Genomic DNA, 15,874 nt, shown 5'->3' with positions numbered 1-15,874 from the left:
AATCAGATGTCCCCCACTGGGCAGGTAATTCCTAAAGGCAGCTGGCAGTTTAGGATGCAGATACTAAACTCAAAACACAAGGAATTTACAAGACAGATGAAAAAGAACCAATACAAAACTCAGTCCCTTACTTTTTCCCAAGAAACCTGCTTGAGATTCTGCTGCCACCTATTGGTGGTTCCTCTTCAATACAGCTAGAGTCAGAAAGGCTAAATTGGAAACCCAGGCACCCAGTGGAAGATTTTCGTTTTCAAAAAAAACTTTTGTTATTGAAGACCACTGACAGGAAAGAAATATGGTACCCAAAAGGCTGCACTACAGTTTAAAAAGCAACTTACAAGGTAGAATATTTTGGGGGTGGGGTGGGAGTGGAGTGTGAAAGGCAAACTAAGTCTAAATTTAAGAACAGGGACATTAAAAACTTTATTCAATAAATACAACAAATAATTTAAAAATATACTTCAATTTCAAAGCCAATTAAGAAGAGGAAGTAGAGAGGGGAAAAAGGGGGGAGGAGGAAGGTAGAGGAAAAGAGAGGCCAAACAATGGTTTGGTTGGGCTGTGTTTCAGAGTGTACCACCCTTTAAAATTCTGATCAAATACTTTTGACCCATAAACCCTTAGCCCTTGTTCTGATGGGGTAGCCACAGAGTCCACCAGCTGGGAATCATCCACTGAGCTCTGGATCAGAGCATTCTAGAGGCTGGAATGTAGGGAGAGTTTTAGGGGTAGTTTCCTGGTCATTCCTAAAACCATCCGTCCTAACTCCCAGGCAGGTTTAAATAGTGCAAACTCTTAGGCAGAGAGCTCCCAGCTGCATAGTTTCACAGGTGAGTTTCCCAAGCCAGGGCCTCCAGGAAACAGGTCCCAGAGTACCCAGGGGTCCAAAGTCACTTCGGTGAATGGAATCTAAAGGTGAAGAGAGGGGAGGCCAGGGCACAGAGTAAAGCTCCTGGGCTAAGCCACTGGCCAAGCCAGAAAACAATGCTGGGCAGAAAAGGGTTACAAGGCAGGTAGTCTGGACACTGGATTCAACAACTTGCCATCAGCCAGGGAAAGTGAAGCTGAGGATGCATATGGAGCAGGGCCAGGAAGATCAGGAAAGCTGAGGGAGAACAGGAAAGTTGGGAGGAAGGAAGAGGCAGCTCAGCAGCAAACTCCAGGAGAAATAACCAGCAGCCCTCACAGATTTGTGATTGTCTCTTAAAAAGATTTATTTTCTCTTCTTGCCTGAATGTACAAAGGCAAAAAGAGTACAGTTTGTATATATATATATTTATATATATATATAAAAAAACAAGGAACTTGGTAATGTACACTTTACAGAAGGGAAGAATCAGGAAGACTGAAATTAAATCCAACAGAGCAACGCCAATGGAACAAAATCTATGAACAGCAACACTGCCCCTCCAGCCCGGGCCTCCAGCTCGCCCCAACCTGCTCCCAGTGGGAGGGCTGAGCACCAAGGCAAGCGGGTGGGCTGGGGCAGGAGGGGCTGGGGACAGGCCTGGGAGGGGCTTGATCCCAGGAGGGCCCCATGGTAGGAGATCACTGGAAAGCTTCCTGGGATTTCCAAATAATAAAACAAATAACAAAGGCCCAGAATTACGGGGCCAACTAGCTGCCCAGTTGCATCTTGGGGGCATCAGAGTAGACAAGGGGATGGTAGAGGGTATACGGGATAAGTGACATGGGTGGCCTCAAAACCTGTATACAATACTTTCCTAGCCCTCTGCAGTCTTCACTCGCAACTCTCTAAGTCCTCCCATGGCCCCTTGAAACCTGGAAAGAAGAGACTCAAGAAATCACCATTTCATTTCATAGGGTTCCCTCTTACCCTTCTAAGCGTGTGGTTCTTTGACCTTGTGATGTGTGGAGAGAGTTGGGTAAGAGAAGGAAATTTCATACATGTACATGTACAAGGCAGGAAAAGGGGATGAAGGGAACTGCCATACCTTAAAATGAGGAAGTAGTTGATGTGGATCCTAAACAGCAGCTCTTCAAGCCTTGCCTGATCTATCTGGGGATGAGACCCCCTCTCTCTTCAGCTTCTCCTCGATGGGAAGCCCAGTGAGCAATGTCTGTGAGGGCCTGGGCAGGGGTGGCTCAGAGACAGGCTTGGTCTGGTGGTCTTGGCCCTTGGTAGCAAGTTTTTCCAGCCTTTCTTTGTGGGGTGGGATAGGATGGGGATCCCTGCTGAGCATCTCATCCCTCTGACTAGATCATGGATGCCACAGGTAGCTCCCACCTGTGTTTCTCCTCCCCATGTAGAGGTGGACAGCAAATCTTTCACTTAGCACTTGTCAAGAATCTCCACAGCTGCTGCTTCATGTTATTTTGGAGGGAAGACTAGGCCTGGCAAGCATCAGGATCTGCCATTGTGGCTTTCACCTGCTCTTCTGAGCAGCTCCTACTCTTCAGGGGAGACTTGGATATGAGGATCAAAGAGCCAAATGTTTAAGAAGAAAATTTAAAAAGGAAAAGAAAAACCTGTTCTCTTCTGGAGAACCCAAGGCTGCCCAGCTAATACAGAAGTTCATCCTCTGTTACAGAACGAGTGGAAAGGGCAGGAATGCAGGGCCACACCTGCCCAATGCAAAAGAAAATTACTCCAAACGGTTTCTTTACAATATGTACAGAGTATGCTGCAGGCCAGTGCCACAGATACAAAACACACAACAATATTTTGAAACAAACAGGAACAGAGAGGGGCCCTTGGCTCCACCTCACAGGAGCTCCAGGAGGGCATAATCAGGCCGAAATTCAGTCACCCTCTTGGTTGAGGTGACTCAGGTGAGGTGGGGTGAAGGTGTCTGCACTAGCTACTTCCATGGAGGAAAGGGAGGTCACTGCTCAGAGCACTGCCCACGAGGGCAGCAGGAGGCAGAGGGAATATGATGGGTATGAGGGAGGTTGTTTTGGGGCCCTGCCAAGAGGTCTAAAACAATGGTTTTGGCGGAGGGCTCAGAACCCAACTTGAACAAAAACGAGGACGTAGACACCTAGGGGAAAGGCCTGTAGATCAGAGGGGATCCTCTTGAGCAGATGGTGACCCTAAGCCTCTCATGTGTAGGGTTCCAGGGTCCTTGGAAATCAAGTACTACTGGGCATTGTGCTTACTGTCCCGTTTCCCATTCTCCAAACTGAGTTGGAGCAGTTCCTGCTCCTAGTCATTTTTGGCACTCTGGTCACACACTCCCTTTTCCAGCCTACGCTGGTGTCTGTCAGTCTTTACCTCTCTCAATCCAGAGGGTCATGGAAAGATAGGAGGGGAGAATAGAGGGATGATACCTCAAAAGCCACGTAAGCTAAAGCTCCCCACACCTTGGGGAAGACATGACCCCAATAAAGCTACCAAATCATCCTCACTTTCCCAGTACAAAGAGCATAAAGCTTCCATTGGGAGACTGCAATTCTAAGGAGAGCAGAGAAATGTTGGCTACCTCAAAGCACAGCTCCACTGAGTACATTCTGAGACTCTAATAAGTAATGGCTTGGATGTGTTATCCCAGGGTCTAAGGAACAAATAACCTCCCACGGCCAGTGGCCCCTCAAACAAAATACGTGTTACCAAGAAACACAGCTTATATTGGCCCACATGGAAGTTATAGATTGAGCTATATAAAATCATGTACTTGTAGACAGAGGAATTGGGCTGTATACATTTGTGGCCCCAAATGAGGAAGATATCAGATGGCTAGATGACAGTACATCTCCAAGAACTGCTGGGTGCTCCCAGGGGCTGCCTTCTGGGCCTTGCCCTAAGGTGACCTGGCAGACTCCAAGGTTCCCCATGCTGGGGAGAATACTAGTTTATCTGCCTGAGGCTTAAGAGCCAAGCAGTGGAAAAGAAGAGGCAAGACCAGTGTGGGGATCCCCCTGGGAAAGGCACCAAGGGGTTAGGAGGGAAGGGAAAAGGGCAAGGAGTTGGGGAATAAGAAGCAGCAGGACTTAGTGGGGACGCAGGTTCTACTTCACAGATGCCATTCATGCTCCAGCACCAGCTTGCTCCCAGTGTCCCTGGGGAGCCCTGTGCTGGTGGTGGAACCCTTGCCCCCTGCCTCACAGGCAGCTCAAGGCCATATTGGGGCAGATGCCTTGGTCTTCCTTTCCAGGCTAGGTTGTGAGCGTTTACATGTGCTCATGTAAATGGGGAGAAGTCTCCACATTTGAAGACCTTGTTTTCACAATTACGTAGAAAACAACCCCCAATTTCTTTCCTGAGATTCTAGTTCCTCCACATGCTGCCAATTCCCAGGGTGCAAAGCACTAGGGAGATGCAGAATCTGGTGATGGTGGTAATGATGGTGAGGGGTATGGCTGCTGTGCTGTCTTCAGACCTTACCCAGTGCTTGGGGGTGGGGGTCCCTCCCTGGTGGGCAGGGGGGCTGGTACTGCTCTGGCAGCAGACCAAGGGCTTGGGGAACAGAGCGGTGGCTTCTCTGGGCTGAGGCCATGTTCCCCTGGTTGCTTTCCGTGCCTTCATCTCCACAGAGGCCACAACAGTCATGACTGTGGCTGAGAGAATAAATATTTTTGCTAAGTACCAGCTCTCCAGCTCCTGAGGAAGATGGAGGGTCAGGTAGTCCGGAGGTCTGGTGGAGGTGAGATAGCCAAGGGTCTGCCTTCAGTCATGGAGGAAACGGCAAACAGGGTGATCAACACCATTTAACTGATGTCTAAATGGCACCTTCAGCACCTCCTTGGGTGAGCCAGTCCGGGCCCATGAAGCTGATTTTATCCGGGCACTTGATGTCTGCAAGGGAAACATGGACAGATAACCAGGCACTCAGCCTGTTGGTAAAACAACCACAAGGTGGCACTCCAAGAAAATGAACTGCAGGAGTGGCCAGTACTGGTCCCTAGGGGACACTGTGTTCCACAGGTCCTCTCAGAGGCACATGGCTTCATGGGAGACTCTTGTACAAGAGGCTTGGCCAGTGTTCTATGGATTCCAGACCGCTGACCCCTCATAGCTATTCCTCACCTAGGGATTCTGTGATCCAGGTAGCAACTATCCCAGCTTTACGTGTTGCCCCAAATTAACAAAAGTTACTTACCATTCTCACCTCCTGGGGGGTGGGTAGAGTGAGGGAGTTGAGCCTTGTTGGCTGGCAACAATGGCTGTAGAAGAAAGCCCTGAGTGAGCAGGAGAACATGTTAGTGCAGCACTCATAGAAACCTTCCATTAACCATTTTCCCTGAGTTTTGGGGTGCTGACAGAAAAAAAAATCTGATACTCAGCCAGATATATTTGCTGAAGATAGATAATAAGGCTGTATTTCTCAGCTGATTGTTTCTCTTTGCCTTTGGGGAACACCTGTGCCATATTCTTCTGAATATCAAGGCTAGTATTCTGGAGGAATTTAAGAGTCCCCAAACTCCAAGGGAGGAATAAATATCATATGCTTTAATGACAGCAGGAGGTTAGGACTGTGCACAGATTAGAAGCTCAAAAAAAAAAAAAAATTGAAAAAGGATTCTTATGAGGCAGGGAGGAGGGTCCTAGCTGTGGACATACTACTGGGATGAAGATGTAGACATACTACTGGGATGAAGATAAACAAAACAAGACAAAATAACAGGTGGTAGGGAAAAGAGGCTTACCTGCTGCATAGGGTAAGTTGTACTGTGCTGGGAGCAACGAGTACCCCAAGTGGTGGTGGTGGTGGTGTGTGGACATCAGGCGCTGGGAAGGAGAGGTGCGGGGCCGGTCAACACTCCGTTCACCCCCACCTGCTCCCCCAACGCTGCTACAGCTGCCACCACCCCCAACCACCCCACAGCCTCCTCGATCTCTCTCCTGAGAAGTTTTATCACTTATCTGGAAAGGAAACCAGAGACACAAAAGCACTATAGTGAGACACACATATATACAACCACACACACACACAAACACCCACACCTGAGTGAGATGCCCAGGGTGCCACCTTATGACCCCTAAAAGCGCAAGACATGTAAGAATCAAGAAGATGCCCTGGGGGCTGCCAATGTCAAGTCAGCCAAGCTGCACTGTGGTCAGGACCTGAACTTGCCCACCTTCTCCCAGACCCTGGATCTGGCCTTACTGGTTTTGGGTAACAGCCAGCATCACTGTACTTCTCTTACCGTGGGAGACTTGCTCTTGTAGTGACTGGCATGCTGCTGCAAGATGTCCAGGGCTTTGGACTCTGAGCTGGATTTACAACTGACACTGGGGCTCGCTCGTGCCTTGTCAGCATCTTCACCACCTGAGACCTTGCTGCCATATGGAGAAAAAGAGTAGCTGGAAGGCAGGTATGAACCTGTGGAAGGAGAAATCAAACATTCAAAGAGATGGGAGAGGTAGAGGAAGCTCTGCTTTAGTGAGCTTGATTAGGCGGGCATCAGCTTTCCAAGGCACAGGCTGAGGTATTTTCTAACATAGTGTCTTTGCTGAGACTGTTGGCTTGACCTTTCCTTACTGAGCTCTACAGGAAAAATTAGCTAAGGGATACTAGGAACACAGCCCTGTTTCCTGCAGCCAACTTCCATAGATCCGATACTGTTCTTTGAACTGGTCTCAGATTCATCTTGGAGAAGTGATATGATAAAGTGGAAAGATCACAGGATCTGGAGTCAGAGCCTTGGGCTCAAAACCTTATTCTGAGACTTACCAGCTTGGTAAACTTGAACAAATAAATAACTGTTTTGAGCTTCAATTTCTTCATCATCAAAAATGAAGATACCAATACTTACTACTTAAGGTGATGGGGAGGATTAAAAAAGATAATATGCATAAATCTCAGAGGACAGCGCCTGGCTCTGGGGGAGCACTCAACAAATGCAACTATGATTTTTATACTGACAGGTGTGAGTGACAGGGAGAAAGGAACGCCTCAAGGGTAAGAAATTTCCTATTTCTCTTTGAAACGCTTACTTCTATTTAGAGTGTGCTTTATAACAATGTCGGCCGGGCGCGGTGGCTCAAGCCTGTAATCCCAGCACTTTGGGAGGCCGAGACGGGCGGATCACGAGGTCAGAAGATCAAGACCATCCTGGCTAACATGGTGAAACCCCGTCTCTACTAAAATACAAAAAACTAGCCGGGCGACCTGGCGGGCGCCTGTAGTCCCAGCTACTCGGGAGGCTGAGGCAGGAGAATGGCGCGAACCCGGGAGGTGGAGCTTGCAGTGAGCTGAGATCCGGCCACTGCACTCCAGCCTGGGCGACAGAGCGAGACTCCGTCTCAAAAAAAAAAAAAAAAAACAATGTCACCAGAATGTTCAGACTATTTAGGCTGCTGTAGGAAGCTGGAAGCTCTAAGGAGTGAGGCTAAAGAGGCTAAAGACTATCATTATGGGTCATTCAAGGAACTGTGGGTTAGGGTGGCTACCTCATAGAACGACTCAGTGAAAAAAGGGCTGTCATCTAGGTGAGCCTCAATATGCCTTGGGGCTGAGCAAGAAAACTCTGGATGTGAAATCTGTGCTTCATTCCCCCTTCCAGTGAATGGAATAGCGGCTGGCACTTGGTGCTATACCTGGGTAGTTCTGCATCATCACAGCAGGCATGCTCCGGTAGCTGGGGTGGTTGGGGTCATAGGACTGACTGTAGGAATAGCCGTGCATGTAGGGGATGTAGGACTGGTGCTGGGTGAGTGGGGAGGACACAGGCACATGGACACTTGGTCGGGGCTCCTTGCTCCCAAGGCGAGACTCCTCCGACGTGGGCAGCTTGCAGTCACTACTTGTGCTTTCCTTCCCATCTTCCTTGGGGACAGAGTCCTTACTCCGACTCCTTTCCTCCTTCAATTTGCGGTCCCGCTCCTCCTTCCACCGCTCATCCTCCGACTTGATGTCTGAGTACTTGGCAGGATAAACATATGTCCACATCCGGGGCTCTGCCTCCTACAAAAATCACAGAACAACGACTGGGTGTTGTACAGATAAGACAGATATATTTCAAGCCCAAGGTCCCAGTAGAACCACCAGAGCAGATAATTACTAGACACCTGGGGCAGAGTAGGATCTTGGCCTCTTACTGATCTTGTTTATAATCCCACTCTGCTCCCTTTTGGTTAAAAGCCCCACCCCACCTCTGCACCCACCCACAGGGAACAAGATGGGGCAGGGGGAGAAAAGGAAAATCCGTCCGTGCATCAGTGGATGTTTTCTAGGTAAGAACAAACATTCTGGGGAAATGACTGAAATAGGAGAGGCTGCCCCTTCCAAGATGTTTAGGTTGTTTCACTATTTCAGAGCACGCTCAGGGGGGTGGAAAGCTTGTAAGTGACACTCAGATCAGAGGAGGGAGGGAGGCATAACTATTGTACTAAGAGGGAAGGGAAGACATTCTAAGTCTCATGAGCAGATCAAGATATGAGATTCCAAGTTCCTAGTTCTAACTCAACCTATAAAATCCTTGTTAAAGAAACTCAGTAAATGAGTATACTTTGTACCTACTCTAAAAAACAGAGAGACCATCAATAACTCATTTCACAGGAACCAAACAGTGGAAGAAACACAGACAAGGAATCGAGATACCTCAGTTCTAATCCTGGCTTGGCTAGTGAGGTCTTAAGAAACCCTAGACAAATCAAGCGAACTTGTCTGGGCCTTTCTTGTCAAATGGAAAAAACACCTGCTATGGATATAAAAGTGCTTTTTAAAAAACATTAATATGAATCCCAGTGCTTTGGGAGGCTGAGGCAGGAAGACTACTTGAGGCCAGGAGTTCAAGACCAGCCTGGGCAACATAGTGAGACCTCTCTCTACAAAAAATTAAAACATTTGGGTGTGGTGGCATGCATCTGTAGTCCTGGTTAATTGGGAGGCTGAGGCAGGAAGATTGCTTGGGCCTAGGAGTTGGAAATTGCTGTGAGCTATTACTATGTCATTGCATTCCAGCCTGGGCAATAGAGAGGGACTCTGGTCTCTATAAAAACATAAAAATAGGCCGGGCGCGGTGGCTCAAGCCTGTAATCCCAGCACTTTGGGAGGCCGAGACGGGCGGATCACAAGGTCAGGAGATCGAGACCATCCTGGCTAACACGGTGAAACCCCGTCTCTACTAAAAAATACAGAAAACTAGCAAGGCGAGGTGGCGGGCGCCTGTAATTCCAGCTACTCGGGAGGCTAAGGCAGGAGAATGGCGTGAACCTGGGAGGCGGAGCTTGCAGTGAGCTGAGATCCGGCCACTGCACTCCAGCCTGGGTGACAGAGCGAGACTCCGTCTCAAAAACAAACAAACAAACAACAACAACAACAACAACAAAAAAACATAAAAATAAAAAAATTGGCTGGGTGCAGTGGCTCATGTCTGTAATCCCAGCACTTTGGGAGGCTGAGGCAGGTGGATTACTTGAGGTCAGGAGTTTGAGACCAGCCTGACCAACATGGTGAAGCCCCATCTCTACTAAAAATACAAAAAAAATTAGCTGGGTGTGGTGAATGTTGCAGTGAGCCAAGATAGCACCACTGCACTCTAGCCTGGGCAACAGAGTGAGACTCCATCTCGAAAAAATAACATTAAAATAAAATAAAAAACATTAAAATGGTTTATAAAGGTAAAGAATCCTTAAAATTACACATCTCTCCTGCTAATCGCAATTCCGTTGAACCCCTATACAAGGACAGCCCTTATTTGTGAGGACGACAGATGATTATCATACGGTATTTCCACTTCCTCCCAGAGCAACAGTTACCTGTCGGTACCAGAGTATTGGATCCACCTCTGCCTGTCGACCACACTCAGCGCCTGTCTTGGCCTCAGAGGCCTCCTTGCTTAGGTGGCTGGCATCACTCAGCTTCACTTTAAGGCCTTCAGGGGCCTGGCCCGGGAGTTTTGAAGAGTCATCTAACTTGGGAATGATGACTGATTTGGCTGAGTCAGCCCCTGGCTCCTTGGCCTTGCCAGGTCCTGACTTCACAAGGTCTGTCAGGCTGGGGGCCTTGGTGAGAGTTGGTGGAATTGACGGCTTTTGCTTCCACTCTTCCTTGAGTGCTGCCTCACGCTCCTTCAGGCCCATCTCTGCCTTCTTGTCCACTCCCCGCTGCTGCTGCTCTAAGCTCTGGCGTTTCTGCTGTTCTTCGTACTGCTGCCGGTAAGCTGTGTTAGTGCTCAGAAGGTGGGTGTGATAACTCTGGTCGCTGTAGCCATAGGGGGGCACATAGGCATACTGGTTATAGTACAGGGACTGCATATACATGTTGGGACGCTGCTGGATGACTGAGGGCTGCTGACTGGAACTGCTCAGCTCGGGCTTCTTTTCCTCACAGACATCGTTCTTCACTTTTCCTTCTATGCTCTCAGGTTCCTCATCCTTTTTTGTCTTCAGGGCCTGGCTCTCCACTCCTGCCTGGCTGCTGGGGTTGAGAGCCCCAGGGCTGGACTGTGCGTAACTTGGAGAATAGTAACTCTCAAAGCCTTGGTAATATGGTGAGTCTTTGCTCTGAGGCTGAGCGGGAAAAAGAGTTTTCTTAGCCCCTTCTTTAACCAACTGTTCAGCATCCTTTGATTTGACACTGTCTACTTTGCCCTCCCCATCCTCCCCAGCATCAGAGATGTCAGAGTATGCAGGGCTGTTGGTTTTGACTGAGCTGGCTTCAGCTCCATTCTGGGTCACTACATGTAAGGGAGTCAGGGGCTGAGTAGGGGTAGTGTTTTCAAGGCGGCTACTGCCTCCAATGGAAGGGCTGGGGGCATTATCTGTGAAACTGTAGATCTTGTCGGCTTCAGCCTTGATGCTAGCCAGTCGGCTTTGGTGGGGGTCTGATGAGCCATTTAGGAGTCCCTCCATTTTCATCCCATCTCCTGAAGATTCCCTGAATGGGCTTTTGCCTTCTTCTACTCGACACACCTTCCCAGGGGTCAGAGGACTTTCAAGTTCCTTTGAAGATTCCTTCTTTTTTTTGTCTTTCTTTTTCTTGTCCTTGGCTGTAGTCAAGGCAGGGTTGACTGTGAAAGGTTCTCCCATAACAGTGGGCTTGGGCTGAATGGGCTTGAGCTGGGGACTGTTGGGCATGGCTTGTGCCACTGTGGCGGTCAAGCCTGAGGAAGAGCCTGGGCTCGCTGCTGTGAAGGTGGCTGTCTGGAAGGTGTAGATTTGCTGTGGGGGGATGGCAGGGGCAATGGGACGGGCTGACTTTAAGCTCTTGGAAGGAATCTTTTCAGGTTTTAAACTAGAGGGTTTTTTACATTTTTCTTTTTCCATACACTTCCTTTCTAAAGAATCAAAGGCATCATTGCTTGTTTCATCCATCACTGAGGGTCCATCATCAGAGCCATCATTGGATAAGGCCCCAAGGTCTGTGTCCCCTTCCCCACTCAACTTTTTCTTACAGAGGCCTTTTGTGCTGAATTTGCTTGAAGGAGAAGGGCTGTGGGGCTCTACAAGTCGAACTTTGGGGGTAGCTGAGCGGGCAGGGGACAAGGAACCTTTTTGTGAGACAGATGCACCATTGCAGCTCCCGAGATCTGCATGGAGAATAGGTTCCTCTCCGTACTCACTGTCCCCATCCGCTTCCGGCTTGCTGTCATCATCTGTATGGGCATGAGCTTGGTGGTACTTAAGTCCATTGATGTGCTTGTACTTCTTGTTGCAGTTTGGGTGGGGACAGTCAATCAGGACTGGGGAGGGACAGTTTCTGTCCAGAACAGTGGGTTCTACCTTGGTCCCAGGAAGGGGGCCAGTGGCTGAGCCCATGGAATTAGTACGGACACGCTTGCTCCCTTTGGAGTCCTCTGAGCTAGAGTTTAGCTCCATGTCTGAAAGGGGTTTGTTTTTCCGCTTATTAGCTGAGGAAGGGCTGGCCTTGACATCCTCAGAAGTGCTGCTGGCAGGTGGGCGATGCTCTGAAGAATTCTGGCTGCCCCGTCGGCCTTTGCTATTGGCTCCTGCCCGGGTTTTGCTGCTGCTACTGGTCCCTTTGCTGTCAGAGGCTGTGGCTGTCTCATTGACAGGAGTGTTACTGTTGGGACGCATGCGTTTGCCTCTACCCCGACCATTGCGCATTTCCAGGTCACTGGTCGGGGAGTCACAGAACCTTGGCAAAGGATAAACACAACAGGATATTATTAAGAAGAGAAAACATCTTCAAACCAGTTTAGCTGTAGGCTCCAGAACTGTCCAGATGGTGACTATCATTTTCAATGAATATGATTTGTTAAAAGAAATTCTGATTGGGAACTGCACTAAATGGTGAACTCCTGGGATGCATGTTAGCTGCAAATTATTCTCCAACATTTACCTCTAAAGCCATGCAGTCTGTTCCATAAGACAGTCATGTCTACATTTCCTATATACAGCCATAGTCATGGTTTCAGAAAAGATGTTAGAGATCATCCAGGAAATTGAGGCCACGCATGCTAAGTGACTTGTCCAAGGTAACATCATTGATTAATGGCAACATATGACAAGACTCTAGCTCTACCTGTAGCCCAATGCCTTTTTCTTACATACCTCACTATGAAGACATAGAAAGGTAGAACAAAGCACCTATCCATTTAAGAGTTCCCTAAACATCAGATATAGCCAAGAGTACATGAGTTCTTTGAATGTCCGGAGATCTGCACCTAGGGGTCATTCCTCATAGGCCCTAAAGTAGCTTTTCATGGAGCTTAAAACACTGACTAGAATTAAACCTTTAGCTAAGATTGGTTCCCTTGTAGATCTAAAGATGGTTTTGACTCTCTTGTCCCAGGGGGCAACGGGAGTAAGTGGTTTCTAAGACAGTAGGAACCAAAGCTATTGCAGAAAAAAGGCAAATTTTGTCAAATATCTCCTTTGGGTTCTCAGAACAGTCCTACTGTAAAGCTACTTATTGCTTCCCTGTTATCAACCTACTCACTCAGCTCCTATCTCTCTGGATTCTTGCATGCCCAAAGCAGAAATAAGTCCTTCCAATAGGTTTCTCAGAAATGCAAAGGGAGGGTATAAAGAACTTTACTAACTTGTTTTAGCTCATCTGCTTCTGATTCTTATCAGGGCAACTATTATGGTCTGAATATAGTCTTTTTTTTTTTTTTGAGACGGAGTGTTGCTCTGTTGCCCAGGCTGGAGTGCAGTGGAGCGATCTAGGCTCAATGCAACTTCCGCCTCCTGCGTTCAAGCAATTCTCCTGCCTCAGCCTCCCCAGTAGCTGGGATTATAGGCATCCGCCACCACGCCCGGCTAATTTTTGTATTTTTAGTAGAGACAGGGTTTCACCATGTTGACCGGGCTGGTTTCAACCTGCCTGACCTCAGGTGATCCACCTGCCTCAGCCTCCCAAAGTGCTGGGATTACAGGCGTGAGCCACCACGCCCAGCCTGAATATAGACTTATAAAAGTCTAAGCCTCTAGAAACCTGGCCCAGCATCTCTGAAAATTAGGAGGCATAAATAGCCCTCAGTAGAGCATAATCACATCTGAGAAAAGGAAAGTGGTATGGAATCAAGAACTTTAAAATACTTTTCCTTGGGACATTTCTGCCCATCTCAGTTTCATTGGAACAATNACTCCTGGGATCAAGGGATCCTCCAATTTCAGCCTCCCACATGGCTGGGACTATGTGTGCAGAACCATGCCGTGCTTGATTTTTCATTGTTTTTAATTTCTAGTTTTATTGCTTGGAACTCAGAGAATATTGTTTGTATTTCTACTTTATAGCATTTTATTCTTTGGGATCTAATAGCACTTTTCATGAATATATACCTCAGAAGACAGTTTATTCTCTATCGTAAAGGTAAAAGTTTGCTAGATATTTATAAGATAGACCTTATTGATTAAGGTTTTTTTTTTTTTTTTTTTTTTTGAGGCGGAGTCTCGCTCTGTCGCCGCCCGGACTGGAGTGCAGTGGCCGGATCTCAGCTCACTGCAAGCTCTGCCTCCTGGGTTTACGCCGTTCTCCTGTCTCAGCCTCCCGAGTAGCTGGGACTACAGGCGCCCGCCACCTCGCCCGGCTAGTTTTGTATTTTAGTAGAGACAGGGTTTCACCGTGTTAGCCAGGATGGTCTCGATCTCCTGACCTCGTGTTCCGCCCATCTCGGCCTCCCAAAGTGCTGGGATTACAGGCTTGAGCCACCGTGCCCGGCCCAGATGAAGGTTTAAGATACTTTTCCTAAAAGAACTGTCCAGATAGTAACTACCATTTTCAATGAATATGATTCAATAAAGGAACTTGTGACTGCATGAGAATGGCATTAATTGGTAAGCTCCTAGGATGTTACGTGTATGTTAGTTGTAAATTACCCCCAACGCCTGGGTTCCCCAAACCCTGACATACTGGGTACTAGTATTAGGAACAAGCTATTAGGTGCCATTGATTGAAATATCCATCTAAAGGTCAAATTGCAACATGAAAAGGTCCTTGTGAAACCCATATGTTCTAGTAGAGTTTATAAAACTAAGCATGTTCTTAAGTTCAAATTTGTGAGAAATAGCTACTATCAATGAATGTTTGCACCTTGAGATGGTCTCAAGGTGGCTTTAATAATTCCAGTCAAAGGCTTAAATAGGATTTTCTCCCCATTCCCCCAATGCATCCCCTCAACACTTTTTTTTTGCTAATTTTAAAAATATGGAACACTTCACAATTTGCATGTCACCCTTGTGCAGGGGCCACGTTAATCTTTTCTGTATTGTTCCAATTTTAGTATATGTACCTCTGAAGTGAGCACCCCCTGAACACTTTCATACACAATTCATCTTCTTTTTTTTTTTTTTTTTGAGATGGGGTTTCACTTTTTGTTGCCCAGGCTGGAGTGCAATGGCGCGATCTTGGCTCACCGCAATCTCCGCCTCCTGGCTTCAAGTGATTCTCCTGCCTCAGCCTCTCGAGTAGCTGGGATTACAGGCATGCACCACCACACCTGGCTAATTTTGTATTTTTAGTAGAGATGGGGTTTCTCCATGTTGGTTAGGCTAGTCTTCAACTCCCGATCTCAGGTGATCCGCCCGCCTCAGCTTCCCAAAGTGCAGGGATTACAGGCGTGAGCCACTGCACCCAGCCATTCAGTCTTCTTGAATGTCAGATAAATACAATGCTTTCCCTGGTATCTACACCATCGTGTCCCTTAAGATCTGGGTGTACAATTCTAGCAGGATAAAAGTGTAAGAGATCACCAATTAGAGTGGTTCAGACTTAATATAAACTAAATAGCTGTAAGTGCTTACCTTGGGGGTGCCCAATCATGTCGTGTGCAGTCAAGGAGTGTACCTACATATGTCTTGTTCCTCCATGTTACATTTACCACCAACATCCCTGGAAAATAAGAGCACATAGATATAGACGAGACACACCCCATTTGCCACTGAGAAGAGTATACTTTCGATCAGCACTGTGACTTCTATAAGAGGGTTTAGGAGGTGCTCTGGGTACCAACGGGACAAATAGGAATGGGCCAGAATAGTTCCATAGGAATTGCCTACAATGCTACTGAGGCCCCTTAGGATGGTTAACGGTTGTAAAGACTTCATGGTTTTGTCAAGATACATTTTATTTTTATTTTTGGAGATGGGGTCTTGCTCTGCTGCCCAGGCTGGAGTGCAGCCTCAAGCAATTGTCCCACCTCAGTCTCCCAAGTAGCTGAGACCACAGGAGCATGTCACCACACCTCGATAATTTAAAAAAAATTTTTTGGCCAGGAGTGGTGGCTCATGCCTGTAATCTCAGTACTTTGGGAGGCTAAGGTAGACAGATCACTTGTGGCCAGGAGCTCAAGATCAGCCTGGCCAATATGGGGAAAACCTATCTCTACTAAAATTACAAAAATTAGCCAGGCATGCTGGCGCGTGCCTGTAATCCCAGCTACTCAGGAGGCTGAGGCAGGAGAATCGCTTGAACCCAGGAGGCGGAGTTTGCAGTGAGCCGAGATTGTGCCATTGCACCCCAGCCTGGGTGACAGAGTGAGACTCTGTCTCAAAAAAGAAAAA

The 15,874-nt window shown here is 47.7% G+C and overlaps 1 protein-coding gene across 1 annotated transcript in view; it reads right to left on the bottom strand.

Annotated features, from left to right (window-relative positions):
• Window positions 1-398: 398 nt before the first annotated feature.
• Window positions 399-15,874, bottom strand: part of ZNF609 (zinc finger protein 609) — a 207,227-nt gene continuing 191,751 nt past the window's right edge. The window contains exons 3-9 of the mRNA XM_017885011.1: window positions 15,116-15,203; window positions 9,665-12,005; window positions 7,502-7,868; window positions 6,109-6,284; window positions 5,608-5,824; window positions 5,061-5,139; window positions 399-4,756 (exon numbers count right to left, since the gene is read on the bottom strand). Coding sequence (XP_017740500.1) covers window positions 5,066-5,139; window positions 5,608-5,824; window positions 6,109-6,284; window positions 7,502-7,868; window positions 9,665-12,005; window positions 15,116-15,203 — 3,263 coding nt within the window. The 3' untranslated portion in view covers window positions 399-4,756; window positions 5,061-5,065. The remainder of the gene's footprint in view (window positions 4,757-5,060; window positions 5,140-5,607; window positions 5,825-6,108; window positions 6,285-7,501; window positions 7,869-9,664; window positions 12,006-15,115; window positions 15,204-15,874) is intronic.

The sequence above is a fragment of the Rhinopithecus bieti genome, unplaced genomic scaffold, assembly GCF_001698545.2.
Source record: "Rhinopithecus bieti isolate Rb0 unplaced genomic scaffold, ASM169854v2 scaffold_13262, whole genome shotgun sequence".
NCBI classification, from domain to species: domain Eukaryota; kingdom Metazoa; phylum Chordata; class Mammalia; order Primates; family Cercopithecidae; genus Rhinopithecus; species Rhinopithecus bieti.
Note: the sequence above shows the minus strand (reverse complement) of the source record. Positions and strands in the feature narration are given on the sequence as shown.